Here is a 19,804-nt window from a genome sequence, read left to right on the forward strand (position 1 = left end):
ACTGTCATTCATGTGTCAGCTAACATCAAGTTACCTCAAATGTTTTAGTAAAGTTAAGTCTTTGGGGGGTGAAATTTGATGTTCACTCCGAGGCACATGTTGGATTTGAAATATACCAGGCTTGGGGTCTTCTTTCTCTCATGCCATTCTGCAGAATCGTAGGCTTTGGTGGAAAACAGTGCAGTTCCGTAACACAAAAGCGTAAATTCTCAGATTGGTAGGTCCTTGGAGCACATCTGCCTGTCCCCGTCTAAGTGTTTAGCAAAGCAGAGGAGGAATAATCTAATTGGGTTGATCCATTTCAATTACTGAGGCAGACACCATTGTTGGTAATGGATGAGTTGTTTGGTTTTTTTTTCCAATACCTCTTAACCTCATAAACTATGGAATTCATATCTTCAACGTGCACTTTACAGTAGCAAGTTATATACCCCTCTTCCCACCCACTCAGCCATTTCAATATGCACAGTTAATGAGTATTAAGTTTAAAAAATAACCTTAAAAGAATCAATTTCATGGTGAATGCATCTAGTTAAGCAAGCCATTTAAACAACATTTTACTCGTGTGTAGCAGACCATTTTATAAGTTACTGATAGCTTTACAAGCCTGTGTTTCAGACAAGCTAATTGGCTGTCTCTGATGTGTTTGGGGCTTTCACTCATTAACTCTCCTTCCTGTCTAGTACATACTTGACTAGCTCTCATACATATAGGTAGGACTTTTTAAACAACCGTATTCTCTTGCCAGGAGAAAGATTTTCATAGATAGATTTCTTCCAACTTACGATATTTGCCTTCTTGAAATAAAAATAAATCATAATTGAGTATTATCCCCAAACATGGAAGAATCAAGTATAACACCCTAAGAATGCTTGGTATCCAAAATGAATGTTGTTTTGAAAGAATGGAATAAAGGGAGGAGAGAAGAGAAGAAAGAAAAAGTGGTTAGCTGTTGGAAGCTGGCTGCCTCTGTAATTAATGGCTATGTTATAGATGTAATTGAAAAGGCCGATGCCTGCACCTGCATGCAAAGACAAGTGTACTGAGGCTTCTCTTTTTGCATGTGTCAATGCTTTCCATTCTCTGAGATAAGAATTAGCTGCTTTATTTGAACACAGATTAAAGGAATAGCTCAAAACATAAGTGTCCTATGGGTCTTGAGGTTTCTGGAGTGGTTCTGTTTTCCATGATAGGCTGTTTACTTTTCTGTTTGCAAACAATTCACTGCAGCTGCCTGTTGGCATATGTATATAATAGAGTTTAAATCAGCTAGGCCTATAGTTTCAAAACTGTTCATGAAATCCCACCTCCTATATGAAACCTTGGCCTAATTAATTGTGCAGAGTGGTAACTTCTCTCCAATATTCAGTTTCTCTCCTTTACTAACATTTTAATATGGGATGAAATATACTACATATTGTGTTGCCCTTTTCATTATAGTTTCATTGTACTGGGTATATTATGTCTGGCATTGTACTGGGTACATTAGAGAATACAAAATAATTTTTTCATTATTTGTGCCTTCAAGGAACTGAGGAGTCATACATATGAAAAAATTAGAGAATAATTATCCAAAATCTGTGTTATTTTAGTAAAACTAGAAGATCCTAGTGAATCTGGGTGAAAATGGAGTTCACCTTAGACTTGTGGGGATGCTTCATCCCCAATGAGTCTGGATATCTTAACCCATTAATTTATATAATAATTATTGATAATGTCTGTTTCAAAGAGAAAGTAATGGCTCACATAAATGAATTCATAATTGCCAAAAAGTAGAAAAAGCGCAAATGTCCATCAACTGATGAACCTGGATAAATGAAATACAGCCTATCCATAGAATATAACATTATTCAGCCATAAAAAGGAATGAAGTACTGATACATGCTGCATGTGGTAAACCTTGAAAACATTATGCTAAGTAAAAGAAAGCAGGCACAATTTAATTTAAAATGTGTAAGCGATCAGAATTGGCCTCCTATGTAGAGAGATATGAGAGTTTAGTTAAACTTGTAAATAGTATTAGACTATCTCAGAACTTGAGAGTCAGTGAATATATAAATTTAATGGAAGAAATTTTTAAGAATTCTTACTAGAAAATAAATAATTCCTAACTACTTCAGGATGTTTTGATTCTTAAGACAGTCTAAGAAAATTGAATATATTAAATTTATAAATGGAGTTTTGAGATGTTTGAGTGGTTAACTTAATTAAGTTTTTAAATGGACCTAAATAATTTTCAGCCCCCTGAATGTATTTGTTAAAACTTAACAGATGTATAGATAGAATATTAAGATTTTTAAGTTGAATATAATAGTTTCAGGAAAAACTAGGTTTCAGATACTATAAATTTAATAAATTGTATATCCCTTTTAAAACTGCAAAGCAACAATAACTGGTATTTCTGCACACTAAAAGCTATCCTTAAGGACACCAAAACCCTCAAACTGACAGGTTACCCTGTACCCTGGAGTCCCTGTGGCCTTTAGGAAGTCTCCACATGGAAGAAACCCAGGCTGAACACAAGAAAAAAATAGGGCTTTGCTGAGAGATCTCCCTTCTGCCTGCTAGACCACAAGTGGGAACATCTGAAATTATAAGTGGGGCCTGGCCAGGTTGAAAAGCCAACTTCTCTGTCCCCCTAAAGTGTGAGGCAGAGCGGAGAGGAAGAGGGCTGGCAAGCCAGGTCACACGGAGGCCCCTGCCAAGGGCTTCTTGTGCCTCTGCTGGACAAAGCACGAAGCTGCAGCATGTGGTAGGCCAGGGTTTGGGAACTTTTTTTCTCTAAGAGGCCGGATAGTAACTCTTCTAGGCTTTGCAGGACACGCTGTCTCTGTGGCAATGACTCAATTTCGCCATTGTAGCATGAAAGCAGCCATAAATAAGTGAATAAGCATGACTAGGTTCCAATAAAACTTTATTTACGGGGAATTCATGGTGGCGTGGTGCTGAGGAGGCAACCAACAGTGGCTACTGTGCCTAAGGTCACTTCGACTTTGAAAAGTTTCTTCTATAACATTAAGGCTTCCCCTTGAGGTGATAGGAGGACATCTGCTGGGTCTTCAAAGATGTTCCTTTCCACCTGTGGATGGAAGCATCTGGGGTGGGAAGCAGGAGCTGGAGCAAAGGCCCGTGTGCAGGCATCCCTGCAGGCTGCAGCAGGCCGGATAGAATAACTGGAGTAGAGGAGGGTGCCAGTGGGGAGACTGGGTATATTTCACTGCCCCCTGAAAACAGGAAGCATCCATACCTAAGTCTGTGCCTTTCACAGTGATTGTCTGCTAAGCAAGCTTTGGGGATAAGAGAATGAAACACCCCGCCATCCCCAGGTATATCAAAAAGAGAAAATAGGTATATGGATAATTTGTTCTGTAATTCCAGATTAGCAAATTAAGCAAAAATAGGAGTGCTTTTCAGATCCTAAATCTCACCACCAAAGCAAATGGGGTCATTTTATTTGGCTCTTCTGGAGCAGGCTAAATCCTCCTGTGCAGTGGAAGCCTGGGTTTCTATATAATTATTGTCACAACATATAGCATTCTATACACGTCGGAGGTTACTGCCTGGGCAAAAAGACTCCCAATAAGGGTGAGGCTCAATCACAGGTCATAACCTGCAATCATTTGTCTGGTTTTTAATTATTCCGAGGTCAGACAGGCTGCCCTCTGCTTAAGAAACAAGCCGTCTTATCAGAAGTACACTTTTATATTACACTTTTATATTACTGCTTTTATATTGAAAGCAGTCGTCCATTATAAATATACATCCCAAAGTAATACTACGTATTGGTTAACATCAAGTTGCCATTTTCTGGTCCCTATTAGTACTCAGTGAAAAGGTATAATATCTACTCTATGTTGTCATGTCTTTGTAACTGTGGCAAATTGGTTTTACTTGTATTATTTATTTCTGCCTTTAATGACATATTTAGTACCTTTCTAAGGATTTCAAAATCCTGCAAGCAGTACAATGAAAGGGGGAACAGCTGGTGCTACTCTCTCTAGACTAACCTTTCTTTGAACAAGCTGCCAAGAATGCACGCCGAAGAATCTTAATGACGCCCAGCACTTTATCTCTGGACCCCGTCCTGGAGCCATGGCATGGGCAAAGTTCTCTCTGACTTTGTTGAGGGTTACCAACTGAAGCCTGTTCCATGAGCTTCTGCAGTGAAGACAGCTAAGCTAGAGGGTCCCTTTGCAAACATCCGTACAAGATGCATATACTCAGTGATGTGCTGGTAAGCATTTAACAGCCAATTCTCTAGAAAGAAAAAGTCCTGGTTTGTTGCTCTTGCCGATTTCCGTGGTGTAAATACTCCAAACCATGGCCAATTGCACGATCTGTATGATTTGACATCCTTGTGTCTGGAATTGGAAAGAGAAGGCACACAGTCAGTATTTCAATACAAAGGTTTTCTGACAGCGTGACATGTAAATACAATAGGTGCATCTGCTGTAGCAACTACAGCAAGGAGCTAGGGTGTAGCTGAGCAAGGACAGCTACAGTCATGGACAATATTGTGCAAAATTGCGCAGTCCAGGGCTTCCCTGGTGGCACAGTGGTTGAGAATCTGCCTGCCAATGCAGGGGACATGGGTTCGAGCCCTGGTCTGGGAGGATCCCACATGCTGTGGAGCAACTAGGCCAGTGAGCCACAACTCCTGAGCCTGTGTGTCTGGAGCCTGTGCTCCGCAACAACAGAGGCGGCGATAATGAGAGGCCCGCGCACCGCGATGAAGAGTGGCCCCCACTCGCCGCAACTAGAGAAAGCCCTCGCACAGAAACGAAGACCCAACACAGTCATAAATAAATAAATAAATAAATAAGTAAGTAAATGAACAAACCCAAAAGTTAAAAAAAAAAAAAAATTGCACAGTCCATTCAGGCTCTGTTAACATCCTCTTAATTGGAGCCCTGGGGTAAATTTATCATCCAGACGGTACTTTTTTTTTTTTTTTAATTGAACTACAGTTGATTTACAATGTTGTGTTAGCTTCAGGTGTACAGCAAAGTGATTCAGTTATATCTATATATTTTTCAGATTATTTTCCATTATAGGTTATTACAAGATATCAAATATAGTTCTCTGTGCTATACAGTAGGTCCTTGTTGTTTATCTATTTTCTTTATAATAGTATGTATCTATTAATCCCAAATTTTTAATTTATCCCTCCCCCTCGACCATACCTTTATCAAAGAGTTAAGAACCAATATGAACCTGTCCCCAAAAAACATTATTCATACAGTTCTTTAAAGAGTACAAACCATGCAATGGACACATTGCTATGACAAGGAAGCCATATTGAATCCACTGAGTTCAAGAGAGTTAACTGAGTCGTGTTCTCTTGCATCATCCTCCGGCTTTCCCTTCTACCCATCAAGTCCACAACTGCAATTTTTCCTGGCTTTCTGAATTTTGTTGACGATCCTCACCCTGTAGTCTCTACCGTCTGTCTTATCTGTTGACCTGTCACTATCGATTGGAAGGAGCCAAAGTTGTCAACCTAGACTCCGTGAGTCCTGATTCCTTCTCAAAAGATGAAGAAAGAAGGTGCCTTTATTCCTGAAGATTTTTTTTTTCAACAATCTTCTACCAAGATACTTCTTATTCAAATTGACTTACATGATTTCAGAATTATTCTAAATAATAATATCCCTCTTTATGTGAATCAATTGCTTTTCCTACTTTCAGTTGAAGTATAGTCAGAGTGCTCTAAGTGAGTGAAAAAGCCTTTTGTAAACTCTACAGTACTGAACAGTCTTTCATGGCCACTAAAGAGCCAGGAGCAGGGTGGGGACTTGTAATCTTAACACACAAATGATGAAGACCATCCCCTCATTGGGCTGTTGTTTCTGTTTTGTTTTGGTTTTACAGTATTATCTCAAATCAGTGGAACCCCATACATTGGCAAGGGGAGCGCTGGCACAGGTAGCTCATTAGAGCATGTTCACGAGGCTCATTCAAGAGGTAGTGGTTGAATGAATGAAGCTGTAGGAAGCCAACCTTCAGGATGCAGATTTCCAAAACAGCTTATACTGATCCTCACTCCATCACAGCCACCCCCAAGCTTAAGAGAGGTCCGTTATAATCGGCTCGTTTTTTGCAGAGGGAATATACGTGTGTGTGTGTAGATGGGGATCTGGGGAAGATGGGGGAGGGGAGAAGATATCCAGCTTCTATCTCTAGTGGTGAATGTATGCAAAAATAAGCTCTTAGCCCCAGACAGGCTCAAGAGATACCTGCATCCGCAGGGACAGGATCTGGACATGTTGTATTCTGGACATGTGAGGAGAGAGGGTGCTTTTAGTTATAGCAGTGACCGGTTGGTGCTGATGGCATTGCGTTCATTAGAACTAGGGGTGACATATTCTAGGGTACACAGCACAGTCCCGTGCATCCTAAAGAATTGTCAAAAATCACCTTTTTAATGTCTTGCCACACATTCATGTGAGTCAAAGCACTGTTTATAAATATCTGAGCTTGCAAAGCAACTCTATGTAACATGAAAACACTAAGTAACCCCTTGTGGAGCATTCTATCACCCAGCTCCCCAGAAGTGTTTAAAGGAAAACGAGGCCAACTCTGACCACACACTACTTACATGGTTTAATAACAAAAACAGAAAAAAACAAGCAGCTTATCGTTATAAATAAAATAAGATTTACAGGTTTTTAAAAAGGAAAGACCTATCATTGCACTTCAGAAACTATTTACATGACTTCTAGAAATTTAGTCACAACAGGTTTGCAGGAATTAAAAATAAAATTTTTGAATGTGAAGTAAGGGCAAGATAGGAAAAACAGTGAGTATCATTACAACCCCATTAGGGGTCCTGTAAGTAGGAAAGAATTGTTTTGTTACTTCTCTACTCAAGGAAACATAAAGGACATCTCCTACCCAGTGAGTGGGTCTCCTATGCTATGTAATGTCTCACAGGTTCAACAGCTGCTACAAACATTATCAGCAATGAGATGGTGCCGATTTGTCTCTGTTATATTAGGACTTTACAGTAAATGCGATGTGTGGATAACAATGCAGTAATTCAAATCACCCCAAAGTTTTGTGAGTGAAGAAAGGGCTCTGATGACATAGCTAAAATAGGTTGGCAACTTATGGTGGCTTTGTTTTCCTATCTCTAGGGTGGATCAGTGGCCACTAACAAATGCCCACTCTCTGTGGCCACCCCGAAAATAGCTCGATGACCACAGGTTGCCAGGCAGCTGTATTCTGATGTCATTCCCCCAAGTGCCATCACCAGAGGCCAATGTGAAACAACCACCAGCTAGCTCCTAATTCCAGCAGTTTCCAGTTAGCCATGACATTTAAGTAGCTGATAAAGCAGTCAAGAGAGTTGGGTTCATTTCTCTTGAGTCATTTTTAAAATGTTTATCTTGATAAGAAAATAACCTTTAAAAAATGATGTCGATCATAAAAAATAGATCCTTGCATCATAGGCAGTTTTTTTAAACCTTAAAAATAATAAGGTTATTATATAAGCACATGTAAGCATATGATTTATGTTGGTCAAACTTAAACATCTTTCTTTAAAATTATACATCAGCATACAGAAGGACAGAGAAAGCAATCATGGACAAGTCAAGTGTGACAGTGGGTCATTTTTATTGTAGTAATTGAGGGGAGGCAGTAAAATGTGAACTTCATGTTAATATAAGAAAACAAAATAAAAAATGTTATCCTAAAGAAAAAAGTTCAAGGCAGAACATTAAGTCTTCATCTTCTCCTCTCTTGTATTGTACTCTTTGGCTATAGAAACATAAAACTCTGGGTAATGAAAATCTATGTTCCTGCGGCAAACATAGTCACTTACTGTACTTGAGTATCATTGGAATGCCAAACTTGTTTTTAAAATGATATTATAAAGGTAGAGTGGTGTGGAATCATTTGGATACCAGTAGGGTGAATATGGCAGAATTAGGTACCCACTTAGGTTACAGATATGAAAATCTCAGGTTACCCAGCTGTATTTGCCAGCTTAACACCAATAGGCTCCTTCATCTAGTGACCACCCTGTAATTGAAGCTTCCATTTCCTTCTCATGTTTAATATTCATCAGGAACAACTTCTGAAACATAACTACCTTTGGACATCTTTCTTATCTTTCAAGTGTGCCTACGTCATAGACTGTATTTTCAGTTGCCTAGTAACCAACCTGATGAGTGGCTAAAATCCTTACTGTGCTTTTGTGACTAATCCGTATTGCAAAATATCACAAGTTATGATATTTTGTGATTCTTTACATCTAACGTTGTTTTTAAATTAGCTGTCGATATGCTACTAGTATGAATTCCGTGAATTTTTAAGTAAACCATGCGGAGGAAGTAGTGTTAGTAATATGCACTTACTGTGTTAGTCTTTATTTTAATAGTATTGGATTTCTTGCCACTAGTCCTCTTCCCAGTTATTAGCAATACTTAAAATGCTGTCCTTTTAGATTCGAGGTTATAAAATGTGACAAGGGTACAAATTGCTTCATGTACCAGATTTGCATGTGACATGCTGTCCACTCTTGATGGGAGGCATCATTGATCAAATACCAGACTGTTTCATAAGCACAGGGTTCCCCATTTTTGCACTTAGTGGCACGATCTGAAACCTGTCTTTGTGGCAGAATCAAGGAGACTAGCATCTCGGGTTTTAAACTTTTTAGAGCAGCCACCTCCTCCTTCTAGCTATAGATTTAAACATGTTCCCCACCTGTCGCTCCTGCCAGCTCTTCTCTCCCCCTGCTGGCCCACAGCTCCCTCGGTCCACTGACTGGCAGCCCCTCCCTTGGCGGGGCAAGGTTGGTCCTTGGTGCTGGTCGTTGCACAAGCAATTTCATATTCTTTTTTTTTTTTGACTCATCAATACTTTATTAAAAAATTTTTTTTTGAATTTTATTTTATTTTATTTTTTACACAGCAGGTCCTTACTAGTCATCAATTTTATACACATCAGTGTATACATGTCAATCCCAATCACCCAATTTATCACACCCCCACGCCCACCCCCCCCACCACTTTCCCCCCTTGGTGTCCATACATTTGTTCTTTACATCTGTGTCTCAATTTCTGCCCTGCAAACCAGTTCATCTGTACCATGTTTCTAGGTTCCACATATATGCGTTAATATACGATATTTGTTTTTCTCTTTCTGACTTACTTCACTCTGTATGACACTCTCTAGATCCATCCACGTCTCTACAAATGACCCAGTTTTGTTCCTTTTTATGGCTAAGTAATATTCCATTGTATATATGTACCACATCTTCTTTATCCATTCATCTGTCGATGGGCATTTAGGTTGCTTCCATGACCTGGCTATTGTAAATAGTGCTGCAATGAACATTGTGGTACATGACTCTTTTTGAATTATGGTTTTCTCTGGGTATATGCCCAGTAGTGGGATTGCTGGGTCATATGGTAATTCTATTTTTAGTTTTTTAAGGAACCTCCATACTGTTCTCCATAGTGGCTGTATCAATTTACATTCCCACCAACAGTGCAAGAGGGTTCCCTTTTCTCCACACCCTCTCCAGCATTTGTTGTTTGTAGATTTTCTGATGATGCCCATTCTAACTGGTGTGAGGTGATACCTCATTGTAGTTTTCATTTGCATTTCTCTAATAATTAGTGATGTTGAGCAGCTTTGCATGTGCTTCTTGGCCATCTGTATGTCTTCTTTGGAGAAATGTCTATATAGGTCTTCTACCCATTTTTGGACTGGGTTGTTTGTTTTTTTAATATTGAGATGCATGAGCAGTTTATATATTTTGGAGATTAGTCCTTTGTCCATTGCTTCATTTGCAAATATTTTCTCCCATTCTGAGGGTTGTCTTTTCGTCTTGTTTATGGTTTCCTTTGCTGTACAAAAGCTTTGCAGTTTCATTAGGTCCCATTTGTTTATTTTTGTTTTTATTTCCATTACTCTAGGAGGTGGATCAAAAAAGATCTTGCTGTGATTTATGTCAAAGAGTGTTCTTCCTATGTTTTCTTCTAAGAGTTTTATAGTGGCCAGTCTTACATTTAGGTCTCGAATCCATTTTGAGTTTATTTTTGTGTATGGTGTTAGGGAGTGTTCTAATTTCATTCTTTTACATGTAGCTGTCCAGTTTTCCCAGCACCACTTATTGAAGAGACTGTCTTTTCTCCATTGTATATCTTTGCATCCTTTGTCAAGGATTAGTTGACCATAGGTGCATGGGTTTATCTCTGGGCTTTCTATCTTGTTCCATTGATCTATGTTTCTGTTTTTGTGCCAATACCATATTGTCTTGATTACTGTAGCTTTGTCATATAATCTGAAGTCAGGGAGTCTGATTCCTCCAGCTCCGTTTCTTTCCCTCAAGACTGCTTTGGCTATTTGGGGTCTTTTGTGTCTCCATACAAATTTTAAGATTTTTTGTTCTAGTTCCGTAAAACATGCCATTGGTAATTTCATAGGGATTGCATTGAATCTGTAGATCGCTTTGGTTAGTATAGTCATTTTCACAATATTGATTCTTCCAATGCAAGAACATGGTATATCTCTCCATCTGTTGGTATCATCTTTAATTTCTTTCATCAGTGTCTTATAGTTTTCTGCATACAGGTCTTTTGTCTCCCTAGGTATTTTATTCTTTTTGTTGCAGTGGTAAATGGGAGTGTTTCCTTAATTTCTCTTTCAGATTTTTCATTGTTAGTGTATAGGAATGCAAGGGATTTCTGTGCATTAATTTTGTGTCCTGCAACTTTACCAAATTCATGGATTAGCTCTAGTAGTTTTCTGGTGGCATCTTTAGGATTCTCTATGTATAGTATCATGTCATCTGCAAACAGTGACAGTTTTACTTCTTCGTTTCCAATTTGTATTCCTTTTATTTCTTTTTCTTCTCTGATTGCCATGGCTAAGACTTGCAAAACTATGTTGAATAATAGCGGTGAGAGTGGACATCCTTTTCTTGTTCCTGATCTTAGAGGAAATGCTTTCAGTTTTTCACCATTGAGAACGATGTTGGCTGTGGGTTTGTCGTATATGGCCTTTCTTATGTTGAGGTAGGTTCCCTCTATGCCCACTTTCTGGAGAGTTTTTATCACAAATGGGTGTTGAATTTTGTCAAAAGCTTTTTCTGCATCTATTGAAATGATCATATGGTGTTTGTTTTTTTTTTTAAGATTTATTGATTGATTGATTGATTGCTATGTTGGGTCTTCGTTTCTGTGCTAGGGCCCTCTCTAGTTGTGGCAAGCGGGGACCACTCTTCATCGCGGTGCGCGGGCCTCTCACTATCGCGGCCTCTCCTGTTGCAGAGCACAGGCTCCAGACGCGCAGGCTCAGCAGTTGCGGCTCACAAGCCCAGTTGCTCCGCGGCATGTGGGATCCTCCCAGACCAGGGCTCGAACCCGTGTCCCCTGCATTAGCAGGCAGATTCTCAACCACTGCGCCACCAGGGAAGCCCGATCATATGGTTTTTATTCTTCAGTTTGCTAATATGGTTTATCACATTGATTGATTTGTGTATATTGAAGAATCCTTGCATCCCTGGGATAAATCCCACTTGATCATGGTGTATGATCCTTTTAATGTGTTGTTGGATTCCGCTTGCTAGTATTTTGTTGAGGATTTTTGCATCTATATTCATCAGTGATATTGGTCTGTAATTTTCTTTTTTTGTAGTATCTTTGTCTGGTTTTGGTATCAGGGTGATGGTGGCCTCATAGAATGAATTTGGGAGTGTTCCTTCCTCTGCAGTTTTTTGGAAGAGTTTGAGAAGGATGGGTGTTAGCTCTTCTCTAAATGTTTGATAGAATTCACCTGTGAAGCCATCTGGTCCTGGACTTTTGTTTGTTGGAAGATTTTTAATCACAGTTTCAATTTCATTACTTGTGATTGGTCTGTTCATATTTTCTGTTTTTTCCTGGTTCAGTCTTGAAAGGTTATACCTCTCTAAGAATTTGTCCATTTCTTCCAGGTTGTCCATTTTATTGGCATAGAGTTGCTTGTAGTAGTCTCTTAGGATGCTTCGTATTTCTGCGGTGTCTGTTGTAACTTCTCCTTTTTCATTTCTAATTTTATTGATTTGAGTCCTCTCCCTCTTTTTCTTGATGAGTCTGGCTAATGGTTTATCAATTTTGTTTATCTTCTCAAAGAACCAGGTTTTAGTTTTATTGATCTTTGCTATTGTTTTCTTTGTTTCTATTTCATTTATTTCTGCTCTGATCTTTATGATTTCTTTCCTTCTGCTAACTTTGGGTTTTGTTTGTTCTTCTTTCTCTAGTTCCTTTAAGTGTAAATTTAGATTGTTTATTTGAGATTTTTCTTGTTTCTTGAGGTAGGCTTGTATAGCTATAAACTTCCCTCTTAGAACTGCTTTTGCTGCATCCCATAGGTTTTGGATCATCGTGTTTTCATTGTCATTTGTCTCTAGGTATTTTTTGATTTCCTCTTTGATTTCTTCAGTGATCTCTTGGGTATTTAGTAACGTATTGTTTCGCCTCCATGTGTTTGTGTTTTTTACGTTTTTTTCCCTGTAATTCATTTCTAATCTCATAGCGTTGTGGTCCAAAAAGACGCTTGATATGATTTTAGGTTTCTTAAATTTACTGTGACTTGATTTGTGACCCAAGATGTGATCTATCCTGGAGAATGTTCCATGTGCACTTGAGAAGAAAGTGTAATCTGCTGTTTTTGGGTGGAATGTCCTATAAATATCAATTAAATCTATCTGGTCTATTGTGTCATTTAAAGCTTGTGTTTCCTTATAATTTTCTGTTTGGATGATCTGTCCATTGGTGTAAGTGACGTGTTAAAATCCCCCACTATTATTGTGTTAGTGTCAATTTCCTCTTTTATTGCTGTTAGCAGTTGCCTTATGTATTGAGGTGCTCCTATGTTGGGTGTATATGTATTTATAATTGTTATATCTTCTTCTTGGATTGATCCCTTGATCATTATGTAGTGTCCTTCCTTGTCTCTTGCAACATTCTTTATTTTAAAGTCTATTTTATCTGATATGAGTATTACTTCTCCAGCTTTCTTTTGATTTCCATTTGCGTGGAATATCTTTTTCCATCCCCTCACTTTAAGTCTGTATGTGTCCCTAGTTCTGAAGTGGGTCTCTCGTAGATAGCATATAGATGGGTCTTGTTTTTGTATCCATTCAGCAAACCTGTGTCTTTTGGTTGGAGCATTTAATCCATTCACATTTAAGGTAATTATCGATATATACGTTCCTATGACCATTTTCTTAATTGTTTTGGGTTTGTTTTTGTAGGTTCTTTTCTTCTCTTGTGTTTCCCACTTAGAGAAGTTCCTTTAGCATTTGTTGTAGAGCTGGTTTGGTGCTGCTGAATTCTCTTAGCTTTTACTTGTCTGTAAAGCTTTTGATTTCTCCATCGAATCTGAATGAGACCCTTGCCGGGTAGAGTAATCTTTTTTGTAGGTTCTTCCCTTTCATCACTTTAAGTATATCATGCCACTCCCTTCTGGCTTGTAAAGTTTCTGCTGAGAAATCAGCTGTTAACCTTATGGGAGTTCCCTTGTATGTTATTTGTTGTTTTTCCTTTGCTGCTTTCAATAATTTCTCTTTGTCTTTAATTTTTGCCAGTTTGATTACTATTTGTCTCGGCATGTTTCTCTTTGGGTTTATCCTGTATGGGACTCTCTGCACTTCCTGGACTTGGGTGGCTATTTCCTTTCCCATGTTAGGGAAGTTTTCGACTATAATCTCTTCAAATATTTTCTCTGGTCCTTTCTCTCTCTCTCCTCCTTCTGGGACCTCTGTAATGCAAATGTTATTGCATTTAATGTTGTCCCAGAGGTCTGTTAGGCTGTCTTCATTTCTTTTCATTCTTATTTCTTTATTCTGTTCCGCAGCAGTGAATTCTACCATTCTGTCTTCCAGGTCACTTATCCGTTCTTCTGCCTCAGTTATTCTGCTGTTGATTCCTTCTAGTTTAGTTTTCATTTCAGTTATTGTATTGGTCATCTCTGTTTGTTTGTTCTTTAATTCTTCTAGGTCTTTGTTAAACATTTCTTGCATTTTCTCGATCTTCGCCTCCATTCTTATTCCGAGGTCCTGGATCATCTTCACTATCATTATTCTGAACTCTTTTTCTGGAAGGTTGCCTATCTCCCCTTCATTTAGTTGTGTCTCTGGGGATTTATCTTGTTCCTTCAGCTGGTACATAGCCCTCTGCCTTTTCATCTTGTCTATCTTTCTGTGAATGTGGTTTTTGTTCCACAGGCTGCAGGATTGTAGTTCTTCTTGCTTCTGCTGTCTGCCCTCTGGTGGATGAGGCTATCTAAGAGGCTTGTGCAAGTTTCCTGATGGGAGGGACTGGTGGTGGGTAGAGCTGACTGTTGCTCTGGTGGGCAGAGCTCAGTGAAACTTTAATCCGCTTGACTGCTGATGGGTGGGGCTGGGTTACCTCCCTGTTGGTTGTTTGGCCTGAAGCAACCCAACACTGGAGCCTACCTGGGCTCTTTAGTGGGGCTAATGGCGGACCCTAGGAGGGCTCACGCCAAGGAGTACTTCCCAGAACTTCTGCTGCCAGTGTTCTTGTCCCCACGGTGAGCCACAGCCACTGCCCGCCTCTGCAGGAGACCCTCCAACACTAGCAGGTAGGTCTGGTTCAGTCTCCCCTGGGGTCACTGCTCCTTCCCCTTGGTCCTGATGCACACACTACTTTGTGTGTGCCCTCCAAGAGTGGAGTCTCTGTTTACCCCAGTCCTGTCAAAGTCCTGCAATCAAATCCCGCTAGCCTTCAAAGTCTTGATTCTCTAGGAATTCCTCCTCCCATTGCCGGGCCCCCAGGTTGGGAACCTGACGTGGGGCTCAGAACCTTCACTCCAGTGGGTGGACTTCTGTGGTATAAGTGTTCTCCAGTCTGTGAGTCACCCACCCAGCAGTTATGGGATTTGATTTTACTGTGATTGTGCCCCTCCTACCATCTCACTGTGGCTTCTCCTTTGTCTTTGGATGTGGGGTGTCTTTTTTGGTGAGTTCCAGTGTCTTCCTGTCGATGATTGTCCAGCAGCCAGTTGTGATTCTGGTGTTCTCGCAAGAGGGAGTGAGAGCACGTCCTTCTACTCCGCCATCTTGTTTCCTAATCTCATATTCGTTTTGAAGTAAGTCATTTTCAGAGCCCTGAAGAAAAGAAACTAAAAGAATGGAGTCTACATTTTCCATAAGGGAGAATCCTCTTAACAACATGATTTGTAAAATACCTTGCCCAAAAATTGTGCTGAAGTTGTGGACCCATTTTCTGGTCTGTAGGTGAGCTTTCCATTACTCTTCAGAATCAGAATTAATGAGAGTCCTTCCATTCTCAAGGGCTTCTTTTGTTTTTCAGGAGTGGTATTTATTTTGAATTTGCAGACATCTTTAGGAGTACTTCTGGGACACACTTGAACTGTAAAATGTTAGCATATTTGTGGTTCCTAAATTACCATAAAAACGTAGTGTTATTTATATCTTCTTACTCACATAAAAAATGTACACACATATTAATACCACTTTGAATGGTGTATCTCTGCTGTTAACAATAGTCTGGTGCTTTTGATGAGAAAAGCAAAATGAAACCACATTTGGAAGTGGCATCAGATTGGGACACCTTTTTTTTCTGGGTCAGGTATTGACTAAGGTAAGACCTGGGGATTCTCCATGGCACATGAGATTTAACACAATTCGTTGACCAAGAATGTCTTTGAACAATGCCTCTTCTGATGTTGCCACTCACTGTATTTGATGTTATGTAAACCCTGCTGGGGTATAAATACGATGTCCTTTTCTTGTGTGATGTAGTGTGTGTGTTTGTAGCTTCGTGAACTTTGTACTTTATCGTACCGTTTGAGAGAAAATCAATACTTCTGAAAGCCATAATAATTTGATATTTATTCACAGTCAGGAGTTGGTAATCCTGGACGTTATTAGTCAGTATCCTAGCCTTGTACACAGTAAGAGTGACTTGTGACCTGTTATTAATCAAACAGATTTTTCAGATAGCAAATGCTCCACCTTACATACCAGTTATAAGGTCTTGATTTTCCCCTCCCTGAAAATTCAGGACTGGGAGAAAAAAAAAAGCTAGGAGACTTTATGTATGTACGTATATTTATATAAGTTTATATATGCAGATACACACACTTGGTTTCTATCCTCTTTCTTAGAAAACCACCTTCCCAGGTCTCAGAAATACATGCCAGAGACATGTATTTAAATGAGAGAGAGAAAGGATTATTTAAATTATTTTTGTTGTTGTTGTTGTGTGTGTGTTTGATGGTCAAAATAATTGTCTTGTGTAATCGATAGTGTACATATTATTGGCCGTCACCAATTTAATAAGTTAACAAGGCAATGTAGTGAAAGCTACTCTGCTAGAGTTATTTTGATTGAATTGCAACTTTTTGGTGTCTGCAGTGTATTTTTGCCCTGTGCCATAGTACATATAATTCTTTGTTAGACTTCGTCAGACCTCCCATGCCGTTAAGTGAATGGATGGAATGGTAGCTTGCAAGGGGGTCATTCACCCCTAAAAAAAACACTCCTGGGTCACAATATATAACCCACATTATAACCACAGCTGTGGATGGGATTTTAGCAAGTCCTGGCCATCATGGTTCATATAACTTCTTAAAATCCCCCTACTTCATTACTCACAAAATTTTGGTATGAGAAAGACTCTGATATGATTAATAACATATTTCTCTCCCCCCCTCCCCAATTAAGGTCAAAAAATATTTTGAACTTGAACCACTTGCACGCGGAAAACGCTGGATTCTGCAGCCCTGCTCGCTGGATGACATGGATGCACTGAAAGACAGCTTCTCTCAGCTGATAAATTTGTTAGAAGAAAAAGACCATGAAGCTGTAAGAATGTGAAATTTGGCGAAGAAAATGGGTTCCCACAAGGCCTTGAACCTATCATGTTAGTTTCTCCGTTTAATTTTATTTTGGTATCAAGACTGTAATGGCTTCAGTATCTGTTTTCTTCCAGTTATCTCAGACTCTCATCTCTCTATTAAAGTGAATATTCTGTAAATCAGGTGAATTATCATCGGCATTACCGTCAAGTATACACTACTGAGAGAGAATTTATTCTCTGTTTACCACTAATTATCTTCACCGCATGTCTCTTCCTTCTGTTGTTCTAAGCGTCTCTTCTCTACTGTGTGCTAAAATGGATGGAATTCGTGGCTCACAGAAATCAAATCCCTTATGGAGGACTCAGGGAGACTGAGAACCTCGGCTCATTCACCCTGGGTTTGGGGTGGAGTACTGTGTGACTAGGGCTCCCCCATAATATGTGTATCATTTTCAAGATCTCTTGGGGGTTTTATTTTATCTTATTTGTAAGTTTTCTGTATACTGGCCTTACAGCGTATGGGAGAAAAATGAGCACCAAAAACTTCAATTAATCACCTTATCAGAAAGGAGTATCCTGCCATAGTAAAATTGACTTCGAAGAACTTAGACAAGTTGCCTACTCTTTTTTTTTTTTTTAATTACATCTGAAGTCTCCCTTTTAAGAGCAAAGACATTGTTTCTGTTTTCAAGAAGAGTTAGAGGAGATTTAGGCACAATGCATGCATCACTGATTACTATTCCATCAAGTCCTCAAATATTTTTTTAGTAGAAAAATTACCCAATGTAAAGTCGAGCTGCAGTGTAACATGTTTCTAAAAATCTTTTTCTAAAAATCTTATGTCTGATTGAAATAGAGAAAATAATTTTTAAAGTAGAGAAAAAATTTTTTAAACAGCCAAATGAAATATAGTTTATACTGGCTAGGGCTTAAGCTGGCGTGGATTTGACAAAGATAATAAAGGCAGAATCATCTGTGTATTCATTCAGTAAGTGCTAATGTCGTTTAATGGAGTCTGTTAATGCCCCATCCAATAATTAAAGGTCTATCAGTATTTCTCTTATAAACCTCTATTTTCAGGGGTTTCAGTATGCCCTTAAAAGTGTGCTGGGGCTGCAGCAAATAAATAATTTTAGGGCCTAGATTCAGTCTTTGGAACTAATTTTTTTTCATTTAGTTTAAATGATAAAATTATACAGATAAATGTACAGGTTTACTAAGTTTTGGCACCTTTGACCTTTTCTAAATCAGGAATAATCTATGGATATTGAGGTTAATGGATGAGATACTCTTTGGCACATTTTGTAGATTTTGGGCCACTTAAAATACCAAGTGGCCAAATGATAGAAGACTGCTCCCTTCACCTGAGCAATAAAAACATGTTTGCAATTTTTAGGTAGCATTGACTGATTCCCAAATACCACACTCACACTGTATTACAGGGTGATGTAATACCTTGTAATTCTCCAGAAGGTATATGTCATTCAAATTTTGCTTTTGTGGTTTGATCTTGTAGGTGGATTTTAATGAAATCATTACCTTTGAAACATTGAACACTTCTTTTAAGCTTTTTTTTTTTAATGGAGTGGATCAAAAAAGATTCATATTCAGATTTTATCTACGGCATCTTTGAATATTATCAACCTTATATAATCTGTGAGCAGCACAAAACTTTTACTCCGATGACCACTTACAAAAGTCCTGCTTTTATTTCGTCCTGTTGTGCTCGTCTTCTATGAAAAATAAATGATTATTAGGCATTGCTTTCTCTGCAAGTTCATTAAATGTAGAATGTTATCTTTTTAAGATACCGTGGCTGAGTGCTCCTAAGCCATCTGTTAAATGACTTCCCGTTGTCTGCGTGTGTGTTCATGTGTGCTCCAGGGATGGGCTTCTTCTCAGACCCACGACTGTCTGCAGTGTCTCAGCCGTCAGAATGAAAACATTATCAATCAGTACCCAACAACAGCTGTTTTTGACAAGTTTCTGTCTGACGCCTAATGCTTTACAACTGTCAATAAGGCTCCTTCTTTGTCTAGCAGTTCAGAGCTCGCAGTCTTGCTGCTTCCGTGCGGCATCCTGTCCTTGTAACCCTAGAATTTGCCGTGTTTGGGAAATCCACGTGGGGGGGAGGGGAGCGGGCTTGGACGGACATGGGTGGGTGGGTGGTGGGTGAATGTGTCTGTCGTATTCCTACTTGTAAAATGCCACAGGTGTCTTAGTTTGCATATTCAAATATTATATAGGAAAAACAGTCTGTTATGTATTTCTTCACTTAGCTTCTTGTTATATTTATGGAAGTTATCAGTTTTTGTACCTTCTTAGCTCAAGCAGTTGCCTTTTTGTAATGGCAATTAATTTATATGACAGAACTTTGTATCTCCTGTAGTTTACAGTATCAGTTGCTAATTAACTGCCATATTGCCCTGTCTTTCTATTAAAAAATTCTGTATCTATACTTAGAGGTTAACAGATTCATGTGGACAATTGCCAGGCAAGAAGAACTCGTATTGTCCGTGATTTATATATGATTTCCACTATCTTCAAATGAAAATAAACGCTGAGTAGAATTGATGTTTTCAGACTGACTCCTTCCAGCTTTAGCATTTGGGAGTCCCAGATTTCTGTTTACATTTGTGTTGCCTGTTTAAGTCTTCAAAATAAGTTCTGCTGCTCTTGGGTCAAAACAAATGATTAATTCGCATTTTCTTTGAAGCCACTGTGAAAACCTTAAGAGAGAAAAAAAAAGAAGAAAAGCACAAGAGTCTTTTCCAGTTGGTTTGTCTTCAGCAGCAATTTACTTTCATTGGAGCTATTCCTTCAGAATGGGTGAGCAGAGTCGAGACGTTAATGTCAAGTGTCATCCTTCAATCAAAGCATCATTTTATAATATTTGCTGTAAAGCAACTTTCTAAGAGTGGCTGTTTGGTGCAATGAACTGTGTCCTTCAATGGGGATTGTTG

The 19,804-nt window shown here is 39.0% G+C and overlaps 1 protein-coding gene across 2 annotated transcripts in view; it reads left to right on the top strand.

Moving 5' to 3' along the window:
* Positions 1 to 19,415, top strand: part of ARL15 (ARF like GTPase 15) — a 420,722-nt gene extending 401,307 nt beyond the window's left edge. For both annotated transcript variants that reach the window (XM_082455933.1, XM_082455934.1), the window contains one exon: positions 16,706 to 19,415. In XM_082455933.1, coding sequence (XP_082312059.1) covers positions 16,706 to 16,858 — 153 coding nt within the window. In that variant the 3' untranslated portion in view covers positions 16,859 to 19,415. The remainder of the gene's footprint in view (positions 1 to 16,705) is intronic.
* Positions 19,416 to 19,804: the final 389 nt, after the last annotated feature.

Source organism: Balaenoptera physalus, assembly GCF_965194825.1.
Source record: "Balaenoptera physalus genome assembly, chromosome: 3".
NCBI lineage: Eukaryota > Metazoa > Chordata > Mammalia > Artiodactyla > Balaenopteridae > Balaenoptera > Balaenoptera physalus.